Source organism: Taurulus bubalis, assembly GCF_910589615.1.
Source record: "Taurulus bubalis genome assembly, chromosome: 11".
NCBI lineage: Eukaryota > Metazoa > Chordata > Actinopteri > Perciformes > Cottidae > Taurulus > Taurulus bubalis.
In genome coordinates this window covers 14,921,584-14,938,423 of record NC_136599.1, presented here as the reverse complement: position 1 = coordinate 14,938,423, position 16,840 = coordinate 14,921,584, and the positions used below count along the sequence as shown (strand labels likewise).

Sequence of the window (16,840 nt, the reverse complement as noted above, 5' to 3'; positions counted from 1 at the left end):
GAACAATCTGTACCAAAAAATCAAAAAGGGTCCCTTCTTTGTCATCAGTATCTGTAGATAAAATCAATGCATGTGTGTCACTCCAAAATAAGTAGGATGTATTGATTAAACAACATTCAATTTATATTGAGCGTGAGTATAACAATCAATAGATTTTATTAGCACATTGTCACAAAGAGACAAGCCTGTGTACTGTGTGTGGTGGTCAGCGGGAGCTGGTGTTGAATTGATAAAAGTAGTCCTTGCTGGGTTTGTTGGTGTATAGCTTCTTGTTCAGGTACTCCTGGCTGGGGCACACAGAGACACACACAAACACACACTGAGTAACTGTTCCCAAAAATGGTTATTTAAATCTGAATCCTACATCAGAGTACTTTATCAACTACACCCAAAATACATTTGGTCTCTGAATAGTCAGTGCTCACTATGCCTGTTGCTCTCTGGCCAGCTGCATGTTGTATTGGTCTGTCTGAATCCTCTTCTCTCTCCTCAGCTCCTCTGCTATGCACTCCTCATCCTCTGCTTTTCTGGACAGCTTCAGGAGCTGGAGTTCCAAAGCTGCATCCTGAATCTTCTCAGCTTCACGTTGTCTCTAAAGATGGAAAGGAAAGAAAGGTATAAATGCTAAACCTGAGCGGAAGTGTTATATGGCATAATGCATTTAAAAACGTTCTTTCATATGTTTTTTTATGAAGGAGTGTTTAAGGACCTGGACCTTAGAACAAGACTCAATGTCTGCATGAGGAATCTGAGGAGTTCCAAGATGATAAATAGGATAAGAAAGAAGAAGAACAACATATTTCTGCTACACCTTATGTCAAAATTAGGTATATTTTTAGACTTTCTTTCAGGCCTCTAAAAGGTATTTAAATACTTAAAGAAAATGAATAATACCTCTCTGGTCACAACCTTTAGACATATGTAACATGGAAAAAAAGGTTTACAAGTAGACAGAAAGATGGATGACGGAACGGAATAAATTAGAAGATAAATATAATGATTAGACTAGCATGTTAAACAGAGGGAATACATTTAGGCAGAATGGTATTCCTCCCTCTGATAAGAAGCTGTCTTTCAATTTGCCACCCATCAGTGGTTTAATGTTACAGGGTCACCGGTCAAAAGCTTTGATAGATTTCTGCAGAAAGACGGAAGTCAAGAGGAGTTTTGAGCAAAGCACGATGTGACTTGACCGTGAATTGCTCATCGTAACCTGTGTGTGGTAGAGCATTGTGTCTTAGAGTCACTCCAGTACCTGTCTCTCAAGATGCTGTTCTTCTCTCTCCTTGTGGATGACGCTCAGTTGTTCAGGACTCATACCCTTCCATCTGTCTACCAGAACCAGTGGCAGCCTCCCTCCTCCCACCTCTCTCGCCGCGGCCTCTGCACACTCTGTCATCATGTCGGATGTCAGAGTGTGCCGCATCTCTGCAAGATTCTCCCTCTCCTCTCTCCTGTGCTGCTCCTTCATTGTCTCTGTCTGCTCCGCCGCCTGTGGGGAGCAGGACATGGTGAGGCCTTACCACTGATGTAAGGACAGTCGATTGATCATTGCCTTGGTGGTTAGAATAGCAGGAGCTTTATGAAACCCGACCTTTAATATGTGGTTACTTCTAACATGGAGCGAAGAGTCAGCCATATGGTGAATATCCTCCTGAGAGATCCACTCAGTCTGTTGTATTTGCTTGTGCATTGTGCATGAGAGTTGTTATTAGAGAAACCACATAATTGTCATGAAAAATACCATGACCTGAAGGATTTATAATGATGCCTCCCAATGGAGGATTCAGTCGAGTGCGTTCAGTCAAATCAGGGCAGCGCTAAATGGAGGCTTTTAAAAACAGACAGGGCCCATGCATACATCAAAGCAGTTTAACCATCCATGTTGCTTGATATCAACTAATATGATGGCCACCCTCCTGCAGCAAGTGTGTGTACGCATCACTTAACATCTTCAATTAGCAATTTCAATTTCTAAATCCCACCTGAGAACACCATGTCAGGGCTTAAAACCCCAGTGGATTTTGCTTTGAGCATCCACATCAGCATGTGGTGTGTGCATCTGTGTGTCCATCTGTATGTGCATTGTGCACACGTGTGTACTGTACCAGAGCTTGATTGTAGTTGTTGAGTGCGAGGCGGGCAGCTTTCTTACACTCCTCTTCTAGTGCACGCAGCTGAAGCCCCCTACAATCCTGATGCACCAGCTCTTTGCTCACCAGCATCTCTGTAACACGTGTTTTTTCACACCTGCATTAGCTGTTGCCGTACACACTCACACATTCATAACGGCTCTTTGGGATGAGCATCCATCAATGCCACCTGGCAATAAAGGCTGTGCGTAGGAGTGTGTAATTGTTTGTGCAGGAATGCATGAAGTGTCTGTGTGTGTACTACAGAGGCTGCAACATACAGCATATTAGCTCACCAGTAATAACAGAGTATGTGTGCTTGTGTTTGTCTCTTTTTACCTCTGTGGTTGTCTCTCAATAGCTTTCTCTCATTGTCTTCCTTCTGTGCTCGCAGATCTCTGTCTGTCTTTTTCTTTTGTTCTCTCCTCCTCTGTTCTTCTCCAATATCCTCTCCCTGTATGAAACAAGAAAAATGGTTATGGTGGAGTAACGCGATTATTCATTTAATCATTTGCTAGATTTTGTTCGGTTTTTGATTCACATCAAGTTCCTACCTGAAATATTTGCATACTTGCAGGCCCCAGCTCACCCTCTGGAATGGTGATCCTGAATGCCCCCTTCAGGCCACACTGGAGATCAGCATCACGTGTGTCCTCTACACGTTGATGAGTGGCCCAATACTGGGTCAGTCCGGTGTGTATAGCTGCTTGCTTCTCTCTTTCATCAATGTCTTGCTGAAGCAGTGTTTCATCATGATATTCTCTCAGTTTATCTACAATGCAATGACAACAAAGACACTTGTGATCAATGCTTATTAGTGGTGAAAGAGGATTTCATAAATGGAGGTATACCTACGACAGTATTCTAAGAGAGGATTCAGTATTAGGTGATTAATAGTTGTGTTCAACTGATTTAATCATGACCCACTCCCCGGCTCTCTTCATGCGCATAATTTACCGAAAGCTTTGTCCCGTTGTTTCTCCATGTTTTGCTGATGTTTTTTCTCCTGGACCTGTTGGTTGAGAGCATCAAGGTCGAGGCCCAACACGCGCCGCCGGGTGTTGAAGATCCGGGCCTTGCGTGCTGTTTCTGCAGACCTTCGCATCTCCACAGCATTTTCTATGGATGGGTCTACAGGCAAATCCACTTTGTACATGTTCTCAGTTTCTAATGAACATGGAGGGAGGAGACACAGCATTACATCACTATAGCTGATACCATTGCAGGAAAGGAATTACTGTGTTAAATGAACCACTAGGCCCTGATGTATTCATCTTCTGTCAGATTTGATCCTATTCCGACCTGACAACGCCACACCTGTAGAGTCAACCATATTGGATGCATGTTTCTCAATTAACAGACAAGGATTATGGATGTTACAGTTTTTTCTGAATGCTTAAACACTAACAGTGATTCTTGAAGCACGATTTCTGAAACCATTAACACTTTTAGCCAATGCATTTACCAAGTGTGCCAAACTGAATGCACGTTCTCTGCTTTACACTCAGTTTATAATTTTATAACACATTTTTGCAAAACTGTAAACATAAATCACTGCTTTACACTCAGTTTGCAATTCATTAACACACTTCTAGCAAAACTGTAAACATTGGTCTCTACATTGCTACACTATTTTGCCAATTGCTTTTCCACATTGACACATGTGAAAACACTTTTAGATAATGAGTTCACTTACAAATCAAAGCTTGAGCACTATAAATAGGCCACAGGTAAACATTTGGTTTGGACAACAATGGAGGCCAATATTGGACAGAGAGTAAGAGGTGTGAGAATTAGAAGAGGACGAGGATGAGGACGTGAAGAATGTTATTGTTTTCTTCTACTGCGCTTGTGTTTGTTGTTTAACTGTTAGGAACAAAAATTAAACTTTTCTTATTTGTACGCATTTGGATACCCTTGTGTGTGTATGTGTGTTTACTACACAGAAAAAGCAAAAGCCACAAGTGTTTTTCATTTATACTATCAGTGCGTAGTTGGTGCTTCGTGTGCTTATTCAAATAATGGTTTGTGTGTACTGTATTGACGCAAAAACAGATGTTTTTCAAAGAGTTTGAAGAGTTTTGCAAGAATTGTTTGCTTTTGCAAGAGATATATAACGTTAATGTTTTGCTGGTTTGGTGTAAGGTTTTGTGGTTAGTGTGTAGAGTTTTGCAAAAATAGCCTATAGTTTCAAAGATAGTGCCTAAGCAATCAGAAAAAACTGTAAGAAGTACTTACCTTTGATGGACCAAATTTAGCCGAACAATCTCCTTAGTTTAGTGACTAGTCACACTAGTGTCCAGTGTGGCGTTGACAAAGTCGGGTGAGTCTGACCCAGTTGTGTTTGTATGCCCTTGGTAACCATGGTAACTCACGTACGTGCAGCGCCGAGCTTCGTGCTTTGAAACAAATATAATTGGACCGGAACCAAACATCAAGACTCTATTAAACTAACATACATTGTTGTGGAACTCAGATAACCTACGTTAACGTTAGTTGTAGCATAAGGGACACAATACTGTAGTCATGAGAACCGTTCCATTGGTCTCGCGATAAACTGCGGGATTTCGCGTCTCGCGCGCTCGAGGGTCTTCCTGTAAGATTGTAAAATGGCGCATTGTTGTCACCGCCGCATCGCGTCTATTTGTTTAGGATTATGAAGCTATTTAGACTATTGAAGTAAATATGCACTTCATAATGTGACGTATGCATAGAGCAGCAATATATTGAACAGAGAGGGTCATTTATTTGCGTGACTACATCGTCTTCGAGATTGCTTGCTCGGTAAACATCGGTTGGTACCGTTAGCTAGCTAGCTAGCATTTTACGAGCTGCAGCTATAACACTCACTGCAGGTTTTCCCCCCACAACAGAGTCATTACTATCACGAAGATGGGTTATTTAAAACTGATAGAGATCGAAAACTTCAAGTCGTACAAAGGAAGACAGATCATTGGACCCTTTCACAAGTTTACTGCGATCATCGGACCCAATGGATCTGGTATGTTATGATTGTACATATTAACTCGCGGCTAATGCAAACTTCTTGCGAGCGTTTGCTAACTGTAAACACCGTGCATCCATGCCCCGCTGTCTTTAACGTTTGATATCACAACGTGTAGCTTAAATATGCAGTTGGACAACGTTAACTTTCGTTCTAATCATCTGACCAGCTGACATTACCATTCTGCACTGCTTATTTCAATGTGTTTGTGACTATCAACTTGTACAATGTTTGGTTATGATCAGTTTTAGTTTCTGTAAACTGTTATTATGATCACGTTTTCTCTGTCAAAGTAATAGTTTGTCATCTTTGTGAACTATATAAACTATGCTCAGCGGGATTTACATAGTTACATATGAGGAGAACGAACTCTTGGAAATAAGCATCCTTCTTATGACATCCGATACAATGCCACTAACTACTGCCTTGGAAATTAAGTCACATTTTACAATCCTCACCTTTCTGACAAAATGTAAACTGAACAAATAAACTTGTAACTCATATTTGTATATATTTGTGTTTTCATATTAGATCTGAATAAGTTACTAAAATAAATTCTGAATGCTGTTGTTGTAGGAAAGTCCAACCTTATGGATGCCATCAGCTTCGTGTTGGCAGAGAAGACCAGCAACCTGCGTGTGAAAACTCTTAAGGATCTTATTCATGGGGCACCCGTAGGAAAGCCAGCTGCCAACAGAGCTTTTGTCAGCATGGTGTACCAGGAAGATAACGGAGAGGAACGTTCTTTCACAAGGGCCATCATTGGTATGAACCGCCATTGACTGTCATGTTGGATCGTATGCTTCATCATTAATGCCATATGTGTGACATGGAAAAACAGCATTTTTATAACTATCTTCTGTCATTTATAATAGAAATTAGAAGGCATGAACTTTACAGCATAAAAAAAAAAGTAATTTAGTGTGTTTAACAGCCTACAACTGCACAACCACAATACTGTTACTGCCAGTACTAAAGTGCTTAAGACAATTGTCTTTCTTTCATTGGACAAGGTAAATGAAAGACTCTTGCTGCCATCTTGTACGGGACTTCAATATATTAATGTGCTGTCTTTTTATCTCCTTTTATTGTGCATGTGGCGTGTGCACCAGGTTCCTCCTCTGAGTACCGTATCAACAGCAAGGTGGTGGGCCTGCCTGAATACAGTGAAGAGCTGGAAAAACTTGGCATTCTAATCAAGGCTAGGAACTTCCTGGTCTTCCAGGTGAGACTGAAATCCTAAAAATCTCTTCTCGGATGATTTTAATCATATAGTTTCTTTCATAATGCTTCTGTAATAAACCACAGGTTTGTGATCAGACAGTTTTGCTTAACATTGATCTCAGAACACTTAATTATTATTTTAAGTTGCTTATTGCAGATGAAGATTTCACAAATAATATTGGGTTGTTGGTGATGAAAAGTAATTGTTAAATGTCCCTCGTAGTGGGTTTGCTTTGTTTTCTTTAATGCCTCTACTCATGGGGGTGTGGTTAATGCAACCATCCATGATTTTTTTTTTCTGTGCTACATTAATATCAGGTAACATGGTGTTGGCAGTTGCTATTGTTAATTGTTATTTTCGGCGTATTCTCCTTTCAGGGAGCTGTGGAGTCTATTGCCATGAAGAACCCCAAGGAGCGTACAGCTCTGTTTGAGGAAATCTCACGTTCTGGAGACCTGGCACAGGAGTACGACCGCAGGAAGAAGGAAATGGTTAAAGCAGAAGAGGACACGCAGTTCAATTACCATCGTAAGAAAAACATTGCTGCTGAGCGCAAAGAAGCAAAGCAAGAGAAAGAGGAGGTATGTACACTTCTATGTATTTGTGTCCAACTTTAATTGGAAATTAAATGAAATGCTTAATGTAAAGTTTATGTCCTGTGAGAGGAATTTTACTTGCTGAAAAGTTTAGTTGTTGAGATACGCTTCCAAATAGTTACCGATGTGTATTTGCTGTTTATTCTGTGTTGTCTGTGCCTCTGCTCCCATCTTTCCACTAGGCTGAGCGTTACCAGCGTCTGAAAGATGAAGTGGCCAGGGCAAGTGTTCAATTGCAACTTTTCAAGTTGTACCACAATGAGACTGAGATTGAGACGCTGAACAAAGAGCTGGGCCAGCGAAACAAGGAGATCGATAAGGACCGTAAAAAGATGGACCATGTGGAGGAGGAGCTGAAGGACAAGAAGAAGGAGCTGGGCAGACTGATGAGGGAGCAGCAGACCGTAGAAAAAGAAATCAAGTAAGTGACAGTTATGTGATAGTCCACTCACAGTTGGCTTGATGTTCTCCTCAGATGATGTATAACTATGCTATTTAGAACCTGGGCTTTGTTAATTACTTGACTCCTCTGCCCACAGAGAGAAAGACTCTGAATTGAACCAAAAGAGGCCACAGTACATCAAGGCCAAGGAGAACACTTCTCATAAGATCAAGAAGCTTGAGGCGGCGCGCAAGTCATTGCAAAATGCCCAGAAGATGTACAAGAAACGCAAGGGGGACATGGATGAGCTGGATGATGAAATGAAGGCAGTGGAGGTGACCAAGCAAGACTTTGAGGAGCGCATGGAGGAGGAGGCACAGAGCCAAGGCCAGGACCTCACCCTGGAGGAAAACCAGGTCTGTTTTTAGAACTTTAGGCACATTTGATGGCCCCTGGATACATAATATATTAGGATTCAATAATGTATTATTACAAGATTTAATTTAGTTGATAAACTTGAAATACTGGGAATAATTCTTAATTTATACTGTAATAAGATTGCAGTAAAAATAGCTGACTATCATATTACCTGACTACTATACTTCTCAAAGTATCTCAAAATCTATTCATGCTGGCACATGTACTTTTCACGTTTTGGTGTGTGAATTGTAACTAACATTTTTGTCATGATGTCATAGAAAGTTGAGCTTAAAGTTAGGATGGCTTTATATCACCCACTGTTTCTCCCCTGCCAGGTCAAGCAGTACCATCGTCTGAAGGAGGAGGCCAGTAAACGTGCTGCCACACTGGCACAGGAGCTGGAGAAGTTCAACCGGGACCAGAAGGCCGACCAGGACCGCCTCGACTTAGAGGAGAGGAAGAAAGTGGAGACAGAGGTAAATAAATACTGATGGCTGCTTTCCTGTGTCAGACTCAATTGATTTAACCAATTTGAATGCATACAGCCATATATTTCATTGTTTCTCTCCAGGCCAAAATCAAACAGAAGATACGTGAAATTGAAGAAAACCAGAAACGTATTGAAAAATTAGAGGATTACATTACCACCAGCAGGTATGCCGCTCTCATTTTTGCAGTGTTTTAACTGTGCTATGTTCATCTTATTGATTTACTAGGCTTTTCCCATTATGCTCCTTTATTTCATGTTTTGTTTGTTACCCCTCAGGCAGTCACTGGATGAGCAGAAGCGCATGGAGGAGGAGCTGACCGAAGAGGTGGAGGGTGCCAAGAGGAGAATTGATGAGATCAACACAGAGCTTAACCAGGTGCTTAATACATCCACAAAGAAAGACAAGCAACTTACTTTAAATGTTGTCATCTTGGCTGACTGTCAATAATTTCAGTGTGCCATGTTTGAGTTCATGATTAAAGGCCTTACTTTGTATCAGTGTCTTAAGCGAGACCTCTTGCTGCGTCTATAGCTAATCCGTGCCTTGGAATTGATCGGGAGAAAATGAAATTTCTCCATGTGAATCAATAGCTGTTTCTCACTACAGACATTTCCACAGGGAAAAACACAAATGTGATCAATACAATAAAGGATAGTTAGGTGTGCCAGTAATCCAAGCCAGTGGGCCAACATGCACCGATTACTGACACACCGAACCATCACCTAACTGCCTGGCACTGACACCCCGGTTGATGATGGTATTAGTTACACCTGTGTCTGACAAGTGAAAATGTCAACTGTGGAAAAGTCTCTAATGAATCCCATTATTATTGGCTATTGCTGTAGGTAATGGAGCAGCTGGGAGACGCCAGAATCGACAGACAGGAGAACAGTCGTCAGCAGCGCAAGGCTGAGATCATGGAGAGTATCAAAAGACTCTACCCTGGCTCTGTGGTAAGACAACTGTGACAGTATTCAGCACACGATTATGTAATTTTTCAATAATTTCAGGACTGCAGTTTTTTGTTTCCCCACTTTATTTAACAACAATGTTGAATAAACTTTGATTAGTAAAACTATTCTGTTCTCTCTTTCCGCAGTATGGTCGTCTAATTGACCTGTGCCAGCCCACTCAGAAGAAGTATCAGATTGCTGTGACCAAAGTGTTGGGCAAGAACATGGACGCCATCATTGTTGACTCAGAGAAGACTGGCAGAGATTGTATTCAATACATCAAGGAGCAGAGGGGAGAGCCCGAAACCTTCCTTCCTCTCGACTACCTTGAGGTGAATACTTAAAAGTACAGATGATTGCTCTTTTTGAGTGGTGAAAGTACACACTATCAAGTGCCAATACTAAATGAAAACATCAAGCTTGGGGGAAAAAGAGATTTTGCCCACAAACTTAAACTGTTAGACCCCTTATTTAAGCCCAATAGAACTACACTTCAAAGGAGAAAAATGTCAAAGCATATTTTGTCACTCTGATTATCTAGTAAACATCTACCGAAATCATTCTTTTGATTTGTATTGTTCATTTACAAGCTGCTCATTGAAATTAGTTAGGTGCCTGGTTTGCAGTTATGTTTTTACATCCAGCTATAAAAGGTTTTTAATTTCTAACTTAAAATCAGACCAATTTCCTGCTGAAAAAGACACTGGAGTTTTAAATGTGCTTTTCTCTTGTCTTATCTTAGGTGAAACCAACGGATGAGAAACTGAGAGAGCTGCGAGGAGCCAAACTGGTGATTGATGTGATTCGTTATGAGCCTCCCCACATCAAGAAAGCCCTCCAGTATGCTTGTGGAAACGCCCTGGTCTGTGAGAACGTAGAGGATGCACGAAGGATCGCTTTCGGAGGGCCATACAGACACAAGGTATTTAACTTAATTTAGTTCAATAATCTACATTTTTGTGCCAGGAAAATGGAAAGATTGGAAATCTTAACATGTCCACCTGATGATTTGATAGATGATAATGTTGTCTGTTCTTCCACCTAACCTCTCCTTGTGTGCCTGCGTCCAGACGGTAGCCCTGGATGGTACTCTGTTCCAGAAGTCTGGAGTCATCTCTGGAGGAGCGAGCGACCTAAAGGCCAAGGCCAGGCGCTGGGATGAGAAGGCAGTGGACAAGCTCAAGGAGAAGAAAGAGAAACTCACTGAAGAGCTCAAGGTAACTTTCAGCATATCTTGAGCAACTTAAAAATGTGAATCGTTTTTTTATCTACATACAGTGACTGCAGTTTAATAGATTGTCATTTGAAGTAAATTCACAACAATGTCCACTTAATGCTTTTTCTTTGTAGGAGCAAATGAAGGCCAAGAGGAAGGAGGCAGAGCTGCGTCAGGTGCAGTCTCAGGCCCACGGTCTGCAGATGAGACTTAAGTACTCCCAGAGTGATCTGGAACAGACAAAAACCCGTCACCTCTCACTCAACATGCAGGTACGGCCTGTAGAGTATTTCTCTCACTGATTGTTATTGCTATAGTGGCGGTTGCATTTAAACTTGATTAATTTGTGTCATGCAGGAGAAGTCTAAGCTCGAGAGTGAATTGGCAAACTTTGGCCCTCGCATCAACGACATCAAGAGGATCGTCCAGTCCCGTGAGAAGGAGATCACTGACCTGCGAGATCGCATGAACCTGGTGAGACTGACACAAAGCGAGCTCCATTTAGAAGCCCGTCTATAAATAAGAAGTATTTCAGTCATGTCAATATGTATGTTTTTGTTTTCCAGGTGGAGGATGAGGTGTTTATTGAATTCTGTAAGGAGATTGGAGTGAGGAACATCAGAGAGTTTGAGGAGGAGAAAGTGAAGAGGCAGAATGAGATCGCAAAGAAGCGGTGAGTTTAGTGATGAGTCGGTTTAAGTGTCAAGTTTTGCCACATTGTTCTTTAACTTGTTTCCTATGTTGTTTTAACCTTACACACAACCTGCTGCTTCAGTCTTGAGTTTGAGACCCAGAAGACCCGCCTGGGCATCCAGGTGGACTATGAGAAGAATCAGCTAAAGGAGGACCAGGAGAAAGTTATGATGTGGGAGCAGACCGTCAAGAAGGATGAGGCTGAAATAGAGCGACTGAAGAAAGTAAATACATAAAGTGAAGGATGACAACTTTACTTATAATGTAGTTTGTCCTCAATCTTGACATCAAGTTATTTTTCACTTGTTCACTTGTGTTTATTTTTCATCCGCCTGCAGGAGGAGCACAGACACATGAAGATCATTGATGAGACAATGGCACAACTGCAGGACCTAAAGAACCAGCACCTCACCAAGAAATCTGAAGTCAATGATAAGAACCATGATATGGAAGAGATCCGCAAAAAACTGGGTGGCGCCAACAAGTCAGTGGCTGCAAACGCACATAAATTTGTTGATGTCCTATGATATGTGATGGATATATTGTATGATAAATATTACACACGTTTTTGTATCTTGCAGGGAGTTGACTCACCTCCAGAAGGAAGTGACGGCCATTGAGACCAAACTGGAGCAGAAGCGTAGCGACCGTCACAACTTGCTTCAAGCCTGCAAAATGCAGGACATCAGGTTGCCTCTTCGTTCTGGAACGATGGATGATATCAGCCAGGGAGAGGTACACACAAACACACTCCTACAGGCCCTACCCTTTGGGAGTGAAACAGAAAATGACATCTTTCTTTTGTTTTGTTTTTTAACCAGGGGAGCGCCCAGACAGAAGAGTCGAGCAGCCAGAGGACGACATCCAGCACTGTTCTTGCTAAAGAGGCTCTCATAGAGATTGACTACGGCATCCTGACTGAAGACCTTAAGGTAGCTAGCACACAGAGAACGATGCCGTATATTTAAAGGGTCCAACTTGACCAATTCCCTCATTTTATTTTAAATTGGTATTTGTGTTACTTGGTTTTCCAGCTGAAAGTAATGATAATAATAAAGCACTTTTCTCTACAACGTGCTTAATGATGTACAAAAGAGGAAATGTGAAGAGATGTAATGTATTTAGTTAAAGGCAGCTATTCTAAACCACTTAACTGTCGCAGCTTTTCTAGATTTTATGGCACTTGTTCACTCAGTTCAAAACCAGTATGTCTCATGTTCAGTGACTGATTATTAAAAGCGGCAGTTGAAGCACCACCACGAGCATAAGTCTTTTGAGCAAACGTACCCACTCAAATCCAAAATGAAGGCACAGAAAATAAAGCGTCTAAGACAGGGGTGTCAAACTCATTTTCACCCCGAGCCACATCAGCATCATGGTCGCTCAAAGTGCCGGTTGTAACTGTACAGTGGCGGGCCGTGGATTTTCTACCTATGCATTCAGTGGATCAGCTGTCGTCTCTCTCCCCCACCAGCTACAAATTAAAATGTCTCTGTTACTATGACACAAATCCATTTAATTCATGGTTAAGAAACCCACATTACTCTTATCAAAGATCAAACTTAAAACAGATGAAAATAACAATGACAAAGGCACGATATTATATTAACTTTGTTCAAAGCTTTTTTGTCACAGTTGAGAAGGACATAACTCTAATAAGAACATGCATGTGGTCTGGGGCAGTGGTTCAACTGGTCTGTCTGCAAGACTCACCATCACCCCGGAATGACAAGCCGCGACCAAAGCGAGGAATATTTTCAACTTCTCAATTTGATTTAATGAAAATACTGTGCAGTTTGAACCTGAGATAGTATCACAGTATGCCAAACACAGAAATATTCCCTTTCACACTCAATTAAAAACCCCATAGTGCATCTTAATGACACAAGTTAATACAACACACATAATAATGTTATAAGTTCAGCCTCTTTGAACATAACATAAAAAAGGTTCACAAATAGTCCGGTGTGTAAACTCACGCAAGTAAAGTGTGTTGTGAACGCAGCATTGAGGAGTGTGTGAATATTCAATTCAGTTTATTTTATATAGCCCAAAATCACAAATTAAAATGTGCAATCTGTACACATAACATTCCTGTCCCGGGACCTCACATCAGATCAGGAAAAACTACCCAAATAAAGATAATAAAAACCCTTTCACAGGGAAATCAGGAAGAAACCTTCAGGAGAGCAACAGAGGAGAATCCCTCTCTGGATGGACAGAAGCAATAGATGTCATGTGTACAGAATGAACAACGTAACAGAGTTACAACACATTACATGAATATGACTGAAATTGAATAAACGGCACTCTGCCGCATAAAAAAATCCCTTCAAAATAAATGCACAGGATTTTTCTTTTTTGCCCGCGAATGACTGAAAACGGCTCCGCGATTTCATGGCTTTCAAGCCTTGAGTTTGACACCAGTGGTCTAAGAGACCATATGATCGATCCTCCAGATTCCTAACGCAGTCATTCACTAAAAACAAACAGATGTAAACAGAGCTGAAACAAGTGGTTTCTATAACCACAGATCTAGTCCCTGCACAGTTTTCTCTCTTTTTAGAAGATGAGAATAATATGGATATTGTGTTTGTTTTTTTTGATTGAAATCACTTCACATATATATGAACTGAATTTAATTCTGCAGGGCAAAGACCATTCATTTATTTATCATTCATTCATATATTATTTATGATTCATTCATTTGAAAACTGACTATCAATATTGTTGAGATATTAGTTCATTGCACTTTCTTTATTTATAGACTTTAATGCAATTACGAGGCTACTTCAATACACATGGCTCTAAATCATAGCGAAAGTTTAACATTGTGATGGTCCGGACCGTTGCATGAGGACATTTTTTCTAACTGGACCCAGTTGAATTTTAATTGAATCCCTCTGTCCTACAGGATGCATTGTGCGAGGAGGAGATCAAGGCGGAGACAAACACACTGCAGCAGCGCCTGAACGAGCAGCAAAGTATCCTTCAGAGGATCAGTGCACCCAACATGAAGGCTATGGAGAAGCTAGAGAGCGTCAGGGACAAGTTCCAAGAGACCAGTGATGGTGAGACGGGAGGATAATGTTAGAGGATGGGATTAAACGAGAGAGAAAAAGAAGTGATGCCGGTTACAGTACCTTTCTGGAGCTCTTCATAATGTTATCCCCTTTTCTCTTTCTCTCCCTCAGAGTTTGAGGCTGCCCGTAAGAGAGCCAAGAAGGCCAAGCAAGCCTTTGAGCAGATCAAGAAGGAAAGGTTTGATCGTTTCAATAACTGCTTCGAGTCTGTGGCCACCAACATTGACGAGATCTACAAGGCCCTCTCACGCAACAGCAGTGCCCAGGTTTGCCAACTTAAAACACACATCACAGAACATGCATGTATTGTGAAGCCACAACTTTTACAATGATTGTGTCCCTCTTCTTTAGGCTTTCCTAGGCCCAGAAAACCCTGAGGAGCCATACCTGGATGGCATCAACTACAACTGTGTGGCTCCGGGAAAGAGGTTCAGACCCATGGACAACCTGTCTGGAGGAGAGAAGACTGTTGCTGCCCTGGCTTTACTCTTTGCTATTCACAGGTGAAACAACGGACGAGCACATAGTCTTAATACATGTTTATGTTATTTATTAATTTGTGTTCAAAAGTATTGTCAACAACATATTTATTGCGTGTCTTTAGCTACAAACCCGCTCCCTTCTTTGTCCTGGATGAGATTGATGCTGCTCTGGACAACACTAACATCGGAAAGGTCTGTAAAATTATAATTGTTTCAGTGACTTGAGTGTTTTATCAATGTCACTTTTGATGTAAACATGCCACCATAACTCATACCTTACATTTGTGCCTTCAAGGTTGCCAATTATATCAAAGACCAGTCGGTGCTGAACTTCCAGGCCATCGTCATTTCTCTGAAAGAGGAATTCTACACCAAGGCAGACTCACTCATCGGTGTTTATCCAGAGGTGTGTTTCTCATTATTGTCTCTACAAAATACAGCGCAAAATACTAAATAACAGCCATGACGCTTTAATTTAAGCATTGCATATTAAAGCAGATATGCTGATCTTAAAAATTCTTAAAATGTGTAAAAAAAAATTGTATGTGGTTACAGACTGTCTGTAGATGTATAACATATACAACCACATGTCAGCTTAGTGCAACAGTGGATAGTGCATGCAGGTCAATTTAGTGTAAATTTGTCAAAAACTTAAATTAACAAAAAAAAACATTTAGGACCAAGTCAAGTAAATTGATTACATATATCACTATAAATTATTGTTATACAGCTGGGAAGTAAGCAAAAATGTGGTTGATAAATAATGGTCCTTATTGTACCTACTGGTATTACCTTGAGGAAGGTATGTCGTGTTAAAAAGTAGAAAATATAACTACACATAATTCGGTAAATACTATGGAAATCGTGTATTATAGATTTCGAATAAGTCATAAATCCAATTTCGAACGTCTAAATTTCAAACATGACATCATTAAAACCCGTCAGACTCCCTAAGAAACCTGCCAGTAATAATAAAGTATTTTGATCTGTTGAATTAATCCACATTTTTGCTGGACAAATTATTAAAGTATTAACTGCTTTTCTTTCTCTTTCACTCACAGCAAGGAGATTGTGTCATCAGTAAAGTGCTTACTTTTGACCTCTCCCAGTATCCTGATGCCAACCCAAATCCGAATGAATAAAACGAGCCAACACCAGCGTTTTGGCAAATTGAGCAAGCAAATTATTTTGCTACACTCTCTGGATTGCTAACCTATTCTGTAGTCACAGATTATGTATTCATTAGGTCCCACATGTTATTTCCTTTTCTTTTTAAAAAATATAATGATGTATTTTTTGGGGTATGCTAGAGTAGTAAAATAGTGAGGTTTTTTGTTGTTGTGGGGGGTTGTTGTATAGTCAGCGACAACCAGGATGTATGTACATTTATAAAAGCCCGCCCTTTCTCAATTTGGCAATACAAGAGTGATTATAATAATCCATAAATCATTATAATCAAGTGTAAATGAGAAGGAATGAAACCTTTTTCACAGACTGTAGAATTTGTATCATGTGGTAAAATGTGGCGAATTTACCTGGAACAAGTTTTTGTTCTCAGAGCTTTTATACTATTTACGGCCCTCTTTTCCATTGTGTGCTTTAAATACTTGCCTCTCATTTGTTGTGTGTAATATGAGATATATTGCGTATGCATTTTCATGTGCTACTCTTTTCTTCTTTTTTTTTAAAGCGCAATCAGAAAACTGTTGTTATAATATGGTGGATCTATTCCCTTGTGTGATGGCTAAATAATACTCTCAGTAAGCTGCAACTGGCAGCGCTATATTGAGATCATGGAGGTTTGTCAACAATGTCGTCAGAAAATGTCAAAGAAAATGTGCTGAGGCTATTTTGCCGTATGAATAACGACAGTCTCTTTATATTCCTTGTATGATAAACTAAAGCAGCTTTAGGAAAATGGAAAAGGGGCAATGCTGTTTGGTCTGCTTCATTGATTGACTTACTTCAATAAATACAATTTGACTGATTTAAGCCCCTTTTTTATTTTGTTTACTTTCACATTGTAATGCAAGCAGGTGCTGCTTTTGACAGATTTGTGCATTTTCCTTTCCAATAATTTGAACCTATATTGCAGAATGCATCTTAATGCATTCATTTCCATTCCATGAGGGAGAGCCTGAGCTTTGCTTGGCGGTACTATTT

General features: G+C 40.5%; 2 protein-coding genes across 2 annotated transcripts; one reads left to right on the top strand and one right to left on the bottom strand.

Annotated features, from left to right (window-relative positions):
- Positions 1–193: 193 nt before the first annotated feature.
- On the bottom strand, positions 194–3,288 carry ribc1 (RIB43A domain with coiled-coils 1; the record flags this gene model as incomplete). The annotated part of the gene is made up of 7 exons (XM_079225740.1): positions 194–287; positions 426–592; positions 1,256–1,492; positions 2,109–2,227; positions 2,472–2,586; positions 2,687–2,904; positions 3,090–3,288. 7 exons carry the CDS (start codon positions 3,286–3,288, stop codon positions 206–208), a joined length of 1,137 nt encoding a protein of 378 aa, XP_079081866.1. The 3' UTR covers positions 194–205.
- A 3,890-nt stretch (positions 3,289–7,178) lies between these two features.
- LOC306744002 (structural maintenance of chromosomes protein 1A) lies at positions 7,179–16,655 on the top strand. Its single transcript, XM_079226559.1, has 22 exons — positions 7,179–7,378; positions 7,497–7,755; positions 8,095–8,235; positions 8,331–8,413; positions 8,526–8,625; positions 9,096–9,203; positions 9,350–9,535; positions 9,946–10,125; positions 10,274–10,420; positions 10,554–10,691; positions 10,777–10,893; positions 10,986–11,092; positions 11,195–11,336; positions 11,451–11,596; positions 11,694–11,847; positions 11,934–12,044; positions 14,027–14,183; positions 14,307–14,461; positions 14,547–14,698; positions 14,800–14,869; positions 14,973–15,083; positions 15,739–16,655. Exons 1-22 carry the CDS (start codon positions 7,290–7,292, stop codon positions 15,817–15,819), a joined length of 2,934 nt encoding a protein of 977 aa, XP_079082685.1. The 5' UTR covers positions 7,179–7,289; the 3' UTR covers positions 15,820–16,655.
- Positions 16,656–16,840: the final 185 nt, after the last annotated feature.